The sequence below is a fragment of the Peromyscus maniculatus genome, chromosome 20, assembly GCF_049852395.1.
Source record: "Peromyscus maniculatus bairdii isolate BWxNUB_F1_BW_parent chromosome 20, HU_Pman_BW_mat_3.1, whole genome shotgun sequence".
NCBI lineage: Eukaryota > Metazoa > Chordata > Mammalia > Rodentia > Cricetidae > Peromyscus > Peromyscus maniculatus.
The window spans coordinates 67,454,835-67,469,098 of NC_134871.1; the positions used below are offsets into that span (position 1 = coordinate 67,454,835).

Here is a 14,264-nt window from a genome sequence, read left to right on the forward strand (position 1 = left end):
TTTTGGCTTCCTGTAAGCTGCCTCCAGCAGGGGATAACTAAACAAGCAGGACCTCCCAGGGCTGCCTTGGAGCATCCCATGCTGTAAGAGCACTCTGGAAATTGTCAAGTCCTGTAGAAAATTCCAGTTGCATAACCAGGCCAAGTCACCCTAAGACGGGTACTCGGAAGGGATTCCTTTGGAAGGATGCAGCCTCTCCCTCATTCCCTCATTCCCAAGCCTCTCCCCTGGGCAGGTGGAAGTGGGGGCACCCACTAGTACAGAGAGCAGCACCCTCATTCAGAATAGCCAAATTAACCCTAGTTGGGGGGGAAGGTCAAGGACATTGGCCACAGTCCCCCTCCCACTGGCCTGGGGGTGGGCTCTCAGTGCAAACCAAGAAAATGGGAGGCATCTGGAGTCTGGGAATAGCCACAAGCTATGAATGCTGGCACTCACTGAGATGCCACATTAATATTAATGACAGCAAATACCCCAGACATCCCCAAATCCAGTCATGCCGTGGTAGCCTCCTCCTTCCGCCTGTTACTTTTGGGAAATGGCAGACGTCTATCAGGCAGATTCTGAGGGCGAATCTCACTCCCTTCTGTGGCCAGGGCTGCCCTTGACACTTACCAACGATCCTTCCAGACCACAAATCCAGCTAGGATGCTTACACAGCCACCAGGGAATTCAACTGGTATGAACGAAGTGACTTCAAGGACAATTTCTAGCCAAATAGGGACTGGGTGAGAATGATACTACACAGGAAGGTGGAGATTGCTGACTGAAAAAAAACCAGCATGCATCATGCAATCTCATTTCAGAAAAAAAAAAAAAAAAAAAAAAAAGACAGCTTTAAGGGGCACATGAGCAAGTGGGAGGGCATGTGCTGAGGGCCCAGGGCCCCCCTCATGGTAGAGCTCTGCAGTATGTGCTCCTTTCCATCAGCTGCCGCCTTGTATCATCTGTTTCTGCAGAAGTACCCTTGTGGTAGCGATTCACTGTGCACGCACATCCATGTGCACACCCCGGAAGCAAGGTTGACACATGACCAAGGGTCTCCAGCCAACTAGGGTTTGTAACTAGGGGCTGTCAAGGATTGCACATATTCTCGGACCCCGTATCTCCAGGGAATCCGTGTTATCTACACGCTCTGGGCTTTTGCCTCTTGTGAATCACGCGGAGGGCCGAGCCCAGGCTAGGCAACGTCAGGCCTTACTTAATGAATGCCTATCGGCTGAATAATGATATTTCCTGAGAGCAATGCCTCAGGTCTCTTCCAGGGCCAGTGCGTCAGGAATACTGCTGATGTCACTGGGCTGCCCACCCTCCTCTGCTTCACCCTCCTCTTAAGGGCTGCCAGGGAGGAGCTAAAGGAAAGGTCGGTCACCAGCAGGAGATGTTGGTAAGGTCCTCCATACAGGAGGCCATGAAGGGGCTCCCTGCCCAGCGTGGCATGGCAGCCCCTTGGACGAGCCAGCTGGCTATGAAGCCTGGGGTCCCCCCTCACCCTGCTTCTCTGGGAAGGGAGTAGACGAGAGAGAAGCAGGGGTCCACCCTGGGACTGTTGGCGATAGACTCCTGCTGTTCCAGGCCCACAAGGGTGGAGGAATCTAGAGCAGGGAATTTGGCCCGGTTTTCCAATGTGAACTGGGGCCGGGCCCCGTTCTGTCATGTCTCCAACATTCTCTATTTCTGACATTTAAAAAATATGAACAATAACATCAATAATAAGGATGAGTATTCGGCGGGCCCCGGTCTCCTACTAGACATGGCGTTAGTCACGTACACGATCTCCTTTCATCTCTACAGAAACTCTGTGAGATTGAGAACGTAATCATTTTCACGTTAGCGATAAAGAAACCGAGTCACAGAGAAGAAGGTGCCCCAAGCTTTGTCTGTGGCTGGAGAAAGGGGGATTCAGCCCAGATCAACCCTTCTTTCCTCTTGTCCCACTCGGGGCACCTCTGGCTGGGTTTTGCCACTGGCGCAGGGTGATGCGAACTGACATCTGGGGGATGCTTTAGAGTCAGTCCACCAAGAGTTTACACTCCCCGACTGGCGGGGTGGGGGGTAGCCAGGAGCAAACAAGACTTTGAAGCCTGGGCATCCTCACACAAGCCCCCAACAGCTTAATCCAGTCCCGTTCAACCCCAGATCTTGGGCTTCCGTCTTCTCCGTTTCACACGGCGCCCTTCTGGCTCAGAGCTCTATGTCCTTTGAGCCCTGGGCTCCCCTGCGTGCAACCCTGTGCAGAGCGGCAGGGTGTGAGGAGGGTGCTCTCAGTCTGCTGCCTCACCAGCTCTCCACGGTGACTCACTCCCGGACCCAGGGGAAGCACAGCCCCGTTTGCCGCGCCTCCAGCTCCCCGCCTCCACATTTGCTAACCGAAACCCGACTGCTGCTATTTTTAACCCTCCAGCTCCCCCTTGCCTGGGGCTCCCCCCCCTTCACCCCCACCCCCTTGCCCCAACCCGGTGGCACCAGTCTGTCATTCTGAGAACACTTCGACAACCTGAAGGCCCCGGAGGGCGCAGCGGATGCCCCGGACGTGCAGGTTTGTGGGGCAAGCAAAACAAGTCGGTTACAGCCCAGTCTCCGAATTCCCCCACCCCAGACTCTTTCCGAACCTGTACCTCCCAGCCGGCCCTGCTCCTCCCTGCCATCCAGAGGGCTGCAGAAGGGGAACCGGACTTGTGGGTTGAGGGCTCCAGTAGGAAAAAGGAGTGGGCTCCTTGGGATCCGGCTCCGCAGGGAGCTAAGCGGAAGGCAAGGGGAATAGGAGTTCCCTGGTTCTTCCCAGCTGTGGAAGCCAGAGAGGGTTTCGCACCGCTCAAGTTTCCCCATCTCTGCCTGGCAATATGAGAAGGAAAGTGGCCTGGGGATAGGGTAGGGACCCTGAGTCCGATCGGCTCCTCCACTCCCCCACCCCCAATAGGAGCCTGCAGCTGGGGCCGGGCAAGGCTGGGAGGCGGGGGCCAAGGAATGAAGGCACTTGAGGAGCTTGAAGCGAGGACCATGCAAAGGGGGAGGGACCCAGACCTCTTCCCTTCCTTCTAGGCTCCTCCAATCCCTCGGGGCTGCACTTTCTTGGGCCAGTGGGAAGCTCAGGGTCTCCCAGGGAAAACCCTCTACTCATTGAGGAGTATGAATGAGGAGGGTCTGAAGGCTGCTGGCCGACAGCAGGAAGGTTATGCCCAAAATTGCTGATGTGAAAGTTAACCTCTTGAGAGACGGGGGTAGGGGCAGGCCTGCAGGTGGACCCAAGGGGGTACTTCCTTCTGGCGGAAGTACAGCAGGTGGCTTGAACCAGACCCCTCTGCCCCTCTAGTCTAAGAGTCCTCCAGCTCAGGGAGCAGATGTGAGGGCATAGAAGATCCTCCTAAACTCAGGCCTTCCCTACACACTCTTCTGGTCCAGGCACTGCTGGGCAGCTTTCTCATGAGCGAGTGTCTCCTAAGCTCAGGCCTTCCTGGCCCCTCCCTGTGCCCCCTCCTCTTTTTTTCTGGTTCTGTTATAGCCCTGGACCCTGAGCCTTGACCCACCCCCCCTCTCCTTGGTGACCCTGAACTTGATACATAAGTCCCAGTGGCCACAGAGGCAGTCCGCTATACCCAGAGGGGAGAGACCTGGAGGCACAGTGGGTCCCAGGTTGGGAAGGCAGGAAGGGATTGGAGGCAGGAGGGTCAGGAAGGGGCGGTGCCTGGGAGCTCCTGACAAGAGTCTGCCATCTTCTTAACTTTCCTCTGAGCCCTGTTTGGCTGTTCCTGCTTCCCTGCCCCCCTGTCAACCTGGAGGGGGGGGCTCCATGAGGAAAGGAGAGCCCGCTGTCTACCAGGCTGGCCATCCAGTTCCAGCCCTCAGCTAGAGCTCAGTCCAGACCCCTCAGCTGGGTTCAGGGAGGCTGCAAGCATGGTTTATTTAGCAGGTTCTGCAGACTTACTTCCAGTCTGGGGAGAAAAGGTGTCAATGCCACTTAGACCTCCCATGGCCTGTCTAAGGAAGTCCCACCTTGTTTTTTTTTTTTATTGTTTCACCCAGTTCATTTCCTTCGTCGGACTTATCACCATGTGTAACTATTCCCCTCTTCAATCCCACCCATGCTTTCTCGGTCTCCAGTAGAGTGATAGCACCCGGAGGACAGATGCATGCCTTGGTGCTCACTGCACATCTGTGCCCAGTGCATGGCACAGAGCTCTGCAAGTCTGTAACAAACGGATGAACTGCTGAGTGACCAGCTTGGCAAATGAGGTTCCCCGGCCGCCGGCGTGATTCTCGGGGGTTTCAGGGTCACAAGAACGAGACCAGAAAGGCTGGACACCCAAAGGAAAAGCCAGTGCCACTCTGAGGCAGCATCAATACCAGGTGGCACCACCTGGCCCCCTTCACCATGCTGGCCACGAACGTGCACACAGGTACCCACGTTCAATCATGGATGGAGCAGCCTTAGGAGGCTTGCGTGGTTTCTGAGTTCTTTCTCTAAATATCCCAGTGACCTCAAACATACCACACACCTGCAGACCCTGTCTCCTCCATAAAAATAAATGAAAAGGTTGGCCCAGGTCTGTGCTTTTCCAGCACAGCCTGGCACCAGAATTACCCACCAAGCAAGTTAAAATGCAGGTTCCTCACCCCGCTCCTGTAGACTCTGACAGATGGTGGGAATAGGGCCTGAGGACGTTTTTTTTTACACATCCTTCACATGACCCTGAAGCAACTGGTCCAGTAACTGGCATGGAGGGGAAGCTGGACATGGTGACACACACCTTTAATCCCAGCACTCAGGAGGCACAGGCAGGTGGATCTCTGTGAGTTCAAGGCCAGCCTGGGCTACAGAGCGAGTTCCAGGGCTACACAGAGAAACCCTGTCTTAGAGAGAGAGAGAGAGAGAGAATAGAGAGAGAGAGAGAATAGAGAGAGAAGAGAAACCCATGGACGGTGCTTTATAGGTTAACATCTGGACACCTGTGAAAACACAGCTTCTACATAGGTTCACATCCCCTAAAACTCTATATACCCCACACAGAGCCATAACTTATAAAGGTGCATAAGACACAGAAGACACACATCTGTGCCACATGTGTGCACACCCCCAAACACCCAACAGAGCCAGCACATGGATCACAGATTGCCACAGAACCACCACATAGGCATATCCAGCCCTGGGCAAACACAGACACCCACCACACACCCAATGCATACACACACATATCACATGGAGACTCACACTAAACAGATGCTATCCTGAATTTATTTTGCCTCTGGGAACAAGTCCAGAACCAAAGGAGCTATGCTCTGTGGATGAAAACATCCCTCCTGCCTCTGCCACCCCCACCCCTTGCCCCAGGCTGCTGGCTCTTTGTCCACCACCCCTTGAATGACTGACTGCAGGAGGCCGGGGAGAGAAAGATCCGGATGAGAGGAGGCAGAAGTTGAAGTCAGTGTTTTCAATCTGCTTGGAGCCCTCCCCCAAATCCAGCCTACTTCTCTTCCCTTGGCTGCCAGGAGATACTGTGGGGCCTCTACTCAGCCCCCCCCCCCCCCAGTCAGTGCTTGGTCAGACCACTTGTCTGGATTTCCAGGCCCTGGTCCTACAGAGCCAAAAAGGATTAGGGAGTAGCTAGACCCTGGGACTCCCAGTACGTGGGCCACTAAGGAAAGGGCTGTCTGGAGCACCTTCCTGCAGCCCTAAGGCCTAAGGCCCCCACGGAACGTTACCACAGAAACAGGGAAAATATTCTAAGGGACACAATACCCGGCGGCGGGGTCACCTGCTGACCATGCTTCCTGCTGGGTTCCCCACCCCCATCTCAGGGCACTCAGAGCCTTCTCCAGCCTTAGCCTGGGCCTCCTAGCCAGGGCTCTCCTTCCTGCCTCCCCTGGACTAGGGAAACGGCCTCCAGCAAAAGCTCTGCCCTTCTGTGGTTCCAAACAACATGAGGGATGGCCCGGTGGGCCCCCAACTCCTAGTCTCTACTCCCCCAACACAGGAAATCAAGGCTTCCTGCCCCAGAGGAAGTGCCCCATCTAGTGAACAAATCCAACATATACAAATGTGTAGTCCTGGAGCTGGCGCCGCCAGGGGGGCATGCCCTCAAGCCTTGCAATACCCCACACTCCTCTGGGGGCTCCAGACCACATCTGACTACGGAAGAGTTTGGGCAAGAATGGGCCCTGGCAGAGGCAGAAGGTCTGGGTGGTGCCATCACCCTGGCTGGGTGACCCTGGGGCTTGCTTCAGCTCATCTTTCTCTCAGGCCTCTGCCAGCTTCGAACTACCAGCTCCCCAAGGAAGGCCAGGAGGATAGAAAGCAGGGAAGAGATGACAGGCATCACAGGTTTTCATCTCCCCAGTCCTGGGAAGTGTGCCTACAGCTACAAAAGGGTCCTCATTCCCCATCCCATCACAACGGAGCCACCAGGCCCAGCCATTATTCCCAAGGCAAGGACATAATACTCCCCACATAATGTCTCCCTGCTCCCTGTTGAACACTGACTGCATATTTGGGGTTAGTCTCTCTGGTTCCAAGCTCTGGAAAGGGGACTTAGGATCCCCCGCAGCAGCTTGATGTTAATTGTGGGGAGAGTGAGCTTAAGTGGGGTGACCAGCTTAGGTGCAAAACCTTCTCCGCCTCAAAATCTCAGCTTATGCCCCTGATACGCAGAGACATACCCATCCAAGGAGCCGGACTGAGTGACAGAGAGTTCAGGTGCACAGTTTCCAACCTTTCCAAAGCACAGCTCCGAGCTTGGGAGGGACATCAGAGGGCCAGGACCAGCCCCAGTCCCAGCGGGTCCAGGACTTGGTCCAACCTCACTTATCTGGGTACCACACCGTGGAACTGCTCTGTGCCTCAGTTTCCCTCAGGAGTGACTGTAAGGAAGAGAATGACTTAGTTTTTTGAGCGGAGATGTCAAGGAAATGAGGGAGCAAGGAGGTGAAAAGGGATGATTAGCAGCGGCTGGAGAAGAGGCTGGAGAAGAGGCTGGGAAGGCGGGAGAGGGTTGGCATAAAGGGGAGGCATGTCTGGCAGCCTACTGGAGTCTCTTGGGAAGAAACGGGGCACCTAAGTACAAGTTAGAGGGGAGAAACCAAGCAGAGTCATGATCTCCAATGGTTGGGCAAGGAATTTGAGCAAAGTCCCATAAGTCTATGTAAAAGTCTGGGGCACTCGCTCCTGATTCCAGATGTCGCGCTCCCATCAGGGCCACCGAGGGCCAATGTCCTATTATCACCCTGAAAATTGGCAGGCAGAGCTGGGCCTCAAGCAGATGCTGAGTTGGGATGTGGGAAGGGAATAGTTAAGCAGCAGCAGGCCAGCCAACGCCAGATGCAGAGGCTTTGGGGAATACTGGACAGCCAGCAAGGACAGTTAAGGGCCCCAAACTGGCAGCCAGTGGGAAGGAAGTGGGGCACATTCAGTGACCTGCAGGACCCAGGTTTTCTTCCAACTTACTGGCCGGGAACTTGTGGTAGTGGTGGAAAGACAGCTCAGCTGCCAGATTTGCCCCGGTTCTCAGCACTAACAGACCCGGGGGCCACACATTCAGCTTCCCACCTCCCTACCGCTCAGTACACAGCCTGCAGCCCCCACTTGCCTACACCTTTCAGGGCACTACCCTCATAGCTCACTCAGTTGGGCACAGGTGTCTCTTCACTCCGAAGGGTGATCAAGGCTAAGGGTTGATGCTCAGAGAAATCTTCCAGCCTAATACCCCTCCAGGGGTCGTTTTCCCGGGCCACTGGATCTAAGGAGGGCCCTTGCCCAGCTACGCGAGATGGGGGCGCTGAGGGCCAGCCCCACAAATCCGGCCGCAGTTCACTGGGTCCTACCATTTGCCCTCCCGCTTCCAAACCTTCCGCCACGGAGCACCGCCTCCTCCCTGGGCCTCGGCGGCCGTCCGTGCCTCCCGGATTCCCAGGAGGAGGAGGGTAAAGGGACGCCCGGCCCATGCACAGGCGGCCCCGGGCCTCCCACAGTCTCCCCGGGGCCTGTCGCTGCCCCGGAGCAGGCGGATGTGGGCACCCCCGCAGGAGGCCGGAGTTCTCTGGCCCCGGAACCAGCCCCGGGCCCCCGAGCGGGCCAAAGCACCGCCGAGCGGGCGCGGTCGAGCGCGCACGGAGGACCCGGCCAGCCGGACCAGCCGGAGACCCAGCCGCAGCCGCTGCTGCCGGAGCCGGGGCGGGCGGCACAGGGTGCCGCGCGCAGGGCGGGGCGGGCGGGGCGGGGGCGGCCGCCCGGTACTCACCCGCGCCGGGGCTGTGCATCCAGGGGCCGGGGCCCTCAGAGCCGGGGGCTCATGGCGGGCGGGGGGCCGGGGCGCCGCCGGCCTCACATCCCCCCCGGTCGCCGGAGGCTGCAGAGCGACTGTGAGACGGCGAGAGGAAGGGAGGGGGCCGGGAGGGGGAGGGCCCTGGCAGCCTGGCCGGCCGGGTAGGATGACAATGGAAGGAAATGCTTTATCTGAGTCTGAGAGCGGGCCAAGGGGGAGGGGAGGGAGGGGGGCCGGCGCTCGCGGCCCTGGGACACACCACCCCGGCAGGCTTTGCTCAGCCGCACACAGGCTGGCGGCAGACACCGATCGCCGTGGGGCGCGGCACACCGCCCCGGGAGGCAGCGCCGAACCCGGAACGCCGGACGCTGCCGGACCCGCGCGCGGCCGCCGCCGAGCCCCAGCCGCCGCGCGGCGCTGCGCCCAGCGCACAATTCCCGGAAACCCAGATACCTGAGTGCACGCACCCGTGCATACACAGCGTACACGAGCGTGCATCCATGTTTACACAGGCCGGGGTGGTTTACACTTCGGGGAAGGACTCCTGTGCACACATCTACACACATAGGAAGTTTAGGAGAAGAGAGCTACACCAAACGGAGGCACAGGACACGCTTAGGGTCCCAAGTAAGGAGTCCCAGACGACACCCCCGCCCCGTTCCACCCCTCACACACACACTCAAGCAGGACTCGCTTCAGGAAAGCTTCAGGATCTGATTTGAATCACTGCCCAGTCCAACCCCAGTGGCACCCCCCCCCCAATGCCTGCCGAGGGGAGCAGAAGGGTCCAGCCTGTTCCTATTAAAAGAAAAAAAGGGGGTGGGGGTGGTGCAGTATTTGAAAGTTTTCTTTTTTCAAAGACATTTCTCAAGGGATTTCCTTCCATCCTCTCCTCTTCCTCTCTTCCATTCCACTCCCTCCACAATGACCCCCCCTTTGCACCCCCCCCCGCCCGTCCCTATGAGTCAAACTTCAGCAATGTGCCCAGTGTCCCCCAGTGCATTACAGTGGATCACAGAAATGTTCCAGTCTGTGAGTCGGAATGCAGCCGCCTCCAGCCCTCCCTCAGCTAATAAACTCAGCTGAGGGCTGGCTTTGCACTACAGCCCTCCTTGCCTCCCCCCGAATCTCTTCTTAGACCACGGAGGTCAGATTCAAGGGTCAGGGGCTGAGGACCTTCCCACTGCGCTGCCTGGCTTGGCTTATCAGTCCGTTGCCTCCAGCAATCTGTTGGGTCAGAAAACTGGGGCCTGGGACAGGGAGAGGTCATCCACCAGGAACACTGGGCTCCCCTGCATCTGAGGTGCCCAGCCACTGAAAAAGCAGCTTCATTCTGATCACATTCTACTCACCGAGTCCTAGGAACTCCCGGCATCTTTAGAAAGGGAAACGGAGACAGAGCTAGAGATGAGTTGAGTCTTTTCGCCATGCTGCTGAACAGCCTCAGTGACGGGTCAGCAGGTCTCCCTACCTGTCCATCTCTTGATGATCAGCAGCTGACTTTAACCCCTCTCTACCCGTTCATGGGTACCACCAGCTCTTTAGGATCCATGGCCTCTTGCAGTATGGTACCACACGCATCCCTGCCCAGCGCTTCCTGCTAGGTTCCTCGGCCGAATTGACTATGATCACATCCCTGTCTGCTAGCTGCTCCCCATTCTGTCCTCACACTTACCCACTCCCTAGCCTTGACCTGAGACACTCCGGACAGAGCAAATGCCCTCGGCCCCCTTTCTCCCGTGGTATTGACATCCCTTGACTTCACAGTACTACCTCCTTTGAAATGTCCCGTGATTCCCATAGCCGGAAGGATTTTCCTTTTCCTTGAAGGACTCCACCCCAGCACTATAGGTTTTTCTCTCCACACTGACCTTCACCCGTCTAGTCTAGTCGCCTTCCCCACAAGCATTCGAGAAAAGATGCCAAGCTTGAGGGTACTACCTCAGCTGTGGCTGCGGTTTCTCCCAGCGTTTGGCACAGAATTCAAACTCGGTGCGTTCTTGGTTGAATGATGTCAGATGTTCATGGCCTCCAAGGATCATCCTCCGGCTGGACATCTCTTTTACAGTCCAGTGATTTAGCCATATTGCTCTGCAAGACACGCTTGCCCTTGTACTGAGCCCCCTTCCAAACTCCCCTTAGAGGCCTGCAGCCCTTCAGAAAAACCACTGGTTAGAGCAGACCGCCATCCTCTCTCTCTACCTCCCTCCTCCTGTAACCATACATCGTCCCTACGCACCTGTCTCCCTTTCCTGGGGCTGTCACGGTGCTCAGGTTCTTCTTTGGTTTGTTTTTTATCTCCTTGTTGGCTGATTTCTGCAAATACAGCATTCATGTATTTATTTGTGAATCCGCCTTTTCTTTTTACTCTAACCACTGACTTCTGAGTGCTTGGAGTCAAGATGGGTGGCCGCCTGTCTAGGTTCACAGTGCCTACCTAACCTGTGGCTTTTTCGGCACACCCCAGGACTCACTGCCCTCAAAGTGTAGGCAGAGAGGAAAACATCATGTACAACAAGTGTCTGGGATGCTGAACTGGGTCTCTCCTGCTGCTGCCAGATTTACCTAGGACTCCCAACAGCTCCTGCGCTACAGTGGATTCCCAAGCCAGTTTCTAACCCATACTCCCTAGTGGCATATGTTAGCTTCCAGGAACCCCTAGAGATACGATAGAAAAAGGCCGGCTACCTCCTTCTTGCTGTGGTGGGTGGTTACCAGGGGAGGTTTCTAAAGAATTCGCGTCTCGACTTTTTTTTTTTTTTAGTGGCTGGAGAGACAGCCGTGGGTGCTGGGAAGCATCTCGACTTCTTACAGCCTGCTCCGTTGGACACCTGGTCTAAGAGACTGGCCCCATAGGATCCACCTCGGGTTCTTCAAAGCTCCCCTCGCTCTCTGGACAACACAGAGCCTTCAGGTGCCCCTTTCTGTTTGCCCGAGACTTAGGGCCTACATGTCCTCCTCTTTGTCCCTTCCCTTTTCTTCTTGCCTTGGTAAGCTACCTTTTACCAAGTGTTTACCAAATATCAGCCCTATTCTAGCCTCTGGACAGATATCAGATCATTTATTTTTTTTAAGATTTGTTGATTTTATCTTATGCATATGAGTGTTTGTGGTCTGCATGTTTGCACCCATGCTACATGTGTCCTTGGTGTCCACAGAGACCAGTAGAGGTTGCCAGCCCTCCTGGAGCCAGGTGGCTTTTTCAGATAACTGGAGTTAATCTACCAGCGGTTGTGAGCTGCCCTGTGGGTGCTGGGAACTGAACCCAAGTCCTCTGCAAGAACAGCAAGTGCCTTTAACCACTGAGCCACCTCTCCAGCCTCCAGATCCCTTATTCTTAATAATCTTTGTTATGCTCATGAACAAAATATGGCCCATAAATGTGAGGAAACCTGACAGAATTTGCTCAACAAGCTACAGGCCATTTGCTCATTCAACAAATCCAGTTGGGAGCCTACTCAAGGCCAGGATTCCAGGTTGCAGAAAGGCTACGAGTCTAAGTGTCAGGACACTAGGGACCACACCTGTCCCAGCCTTCCACACGTGCTGACTGCAGCTACAAGTCTTCCCCCAGCCTGCACTTCCTCTCACACATGCCTCACACAGCCAACCAGAGCGTGCTCATTCCCCAGCGCCCCCAGGGGACCTCAGGGGCCAGCACTGAGTGGAACTGGGATTGAGCCGAGGATCAAATGCCAACTGTTTGTGGGCTTTTAGATTACCAGGGGAGGTTAAGTTCTCAACTCCAAATAAAGAGTTTCCTGGGACTAAAAATAAGAAATAGAAGGAACAGGCAGAGCAATTAAGAAAGACATTTGTGCCAACCTCAGGCCTCCACATGCTTCTTGCACATAGGTGTACTGGCACCTGTATACACATGCATCTGCGTATATGTGTCCGGGCCCCTGTATACACACGCACCCACACACATCCAAACACCAAGCACACGTACACGCAAGTACCCAAAGTAAAAGAAAAAGGAAAAAGGAGAGAGTTCACTAGTTCAAAGTGCTTAGTGTCCTTGCAAAGGACAGAGTTCGGTTCCCAGTTGTGGCTCACAACTACCAGGTCTAGGGGCTCAGATACCTTCTTTTGGCCTCTGAGGGTACTCTACACATATACACACATACATGAAAAGAAATCTCCAAGAGAAGACAGAGAGGGCAGGAGCAGAGGAGAGGAAGGAAAGCAGTTCCGTCTTCATTGAGTACTTTCTGTGTTTCCTGCACTCTTTTCACGCACGGCTCACTAGTCCACCATTGTTTAGTGAGCAGACCCGAGTTCAGAAGGAGGAAATGATTTTCCCGGCGCCACAGAGCCAGCAAACGGCTCGATCCTAGTGTGCCTGATTCAGAGCCATGCCATTTCTCCAGCAGGCCCGAACAGGAGAGACGCTGTGCCAGGGTCTTCCACGCGGCGTAGCCTGGTTATTTGAGGTTTCTGTTGACCTCTGCGCATCACTCCAGATGACCCGTTTCCTGCCGCGCTGAACCCAGACATAGGGACTCATCTCTGTCCTCCACCTTTCTCTGTTACGTGGCGCAGGCAGGATCAACAGGCTGTGTGAGTATTCTGGGTAAAGTTGGCAGGTGTGGGTCTGGGGTGCAAGCAGGCAGGCGAACCCCACTCTAGGAGTTCAAGGTCCGAGACAAGACGTGTTATGTGTTTTTAGGCTGGGGTTGAGTGGGTGGATTAGGAAGGCCCCACAGCCATGGTTATCAGTCCAGATAGCCCAGGCTCAGGGGACCCACGACTGGGGAATGGTTCGAGCTGAGAACTACCCCAGTCTCTTCCCTCATCCCCTTCACTTCCCTCCAGAGTCAACAAAGGTGATGTGGTTTCTCTTGTGGTCTGTTGCCCTACACACCTGCAGTTCTGAACATACATGTGTGTCTGTGTGCCGCCAAGGTGGTGGGGGATACAGGGAGAAAGTACTGGGACAGGCTGGGGAGGGCCAGGAAGCCAGGGACAGAGTCTCTTCAAGCCGGCATGAAGATAAAATGAATGCAAACATTGGCAGAGGCCACCCCTTGATGACCCCAACAAAGAGCTCAAGGAACCGGGTGGTGGTGGCACATACCTTTATTCCCAGCACTCAGGAGACAGAGGCAGGTGGATCTCTGTGAGTTCAAAGCCAGTCTGGTTTAAAAATCGAGTTCCAGGACAGCCAGAGCTACACAGTAAAACCTTGTCTTGAAAAACCAAATAAATAAATAAAAATAAAAATTAAAAAAAAAGAGTAAATGGCAAGAGCTGGGAGAGAAGCGTTGTGGAATTAGGGCTTTAGGCTGAGACTAGGGAAACGTAAGTTCTGGGTGAGTTCAGCCATAAACTTCTTGGGTGCTGCCTACATCTCAGTCCCGTCCCGTCCTCTCCCCCCGACCCCCCGACCCCCGCTCTGTAAAACAGCAAAATCTTGGCTACCTACTTCACCCAATGCGTCAGAAATCACATGAATAATATATGCAAACATTCACACCACCATCTTGTAATGTGTGTCCTCCCTCAGGTGGCTTGAACAGTAGGCTTTAGATAAGTCTTTGTCACCATGGAGTATGGGTGATTAGAATTGTTTACTGTAGTTCCTGGATAAACCACACACACACACACACACACACACACACACACACACACACACACACTGGAATGTGGAGACAAAGGACATTAAATATAAAAACAAAAACATCCCTGTCGATCACAATGTGTTGAGGAAACCAAACAAACTCAGCATACTTGAAAAGCCCCCTTACAAAGCCCAACTATTTGAAATCTCTTGGTCGGCATGATCTTGGCTCAGCCACAGGCTCTTTGGCCTCAGTTTCCCCCTCAATCGCATGCGTGGGTCCCTTCGGATCATCGCTCCTTTTCCCCCGTGTCTAAAGCCGTTTTCCCATTCTGTGATCCCAAGAGTAAAAGAGTGTGTGGCAGAGAGGAGAGGCTCAAGGAGACCGGAGCTACAAGCAGCCTGGAGAAAGGAAGCCCGTCCTGAGCTGAGCTGGGCTGTGATGG

The 14,264-nt window shown here is 55.0% G+C and overlaps 1 protein-coding gene across 2 annotated transcripts in view; it reads right to left on the reverse strand.

The window, feature by feature from the left end:
- Hdac7 (histone deacetylase 7) overlaps window positions 1-8,386 on the reverse strand; it is a 37,393-nt gene extending 29,007 nt beyond the window's left edge. For both annotated transcript variants that reach the window (XM_076556689.1, XM_076556688.1), the window contains exon 1: window positions 8,232-8,386. In XM_076556689.1, coding sequence (XP_076412804.1) covers window positions 8,232-8,250 — 19 coding nt within the window. In that variant the 5' untranslated portion in view covers window positions 8,251-8,386. The remainder of the gene's footprint in view (window positions 1-8,231) is intronic.
- Window positions 8,387-14,264: the final 5,878 nt, after the last annotated feature.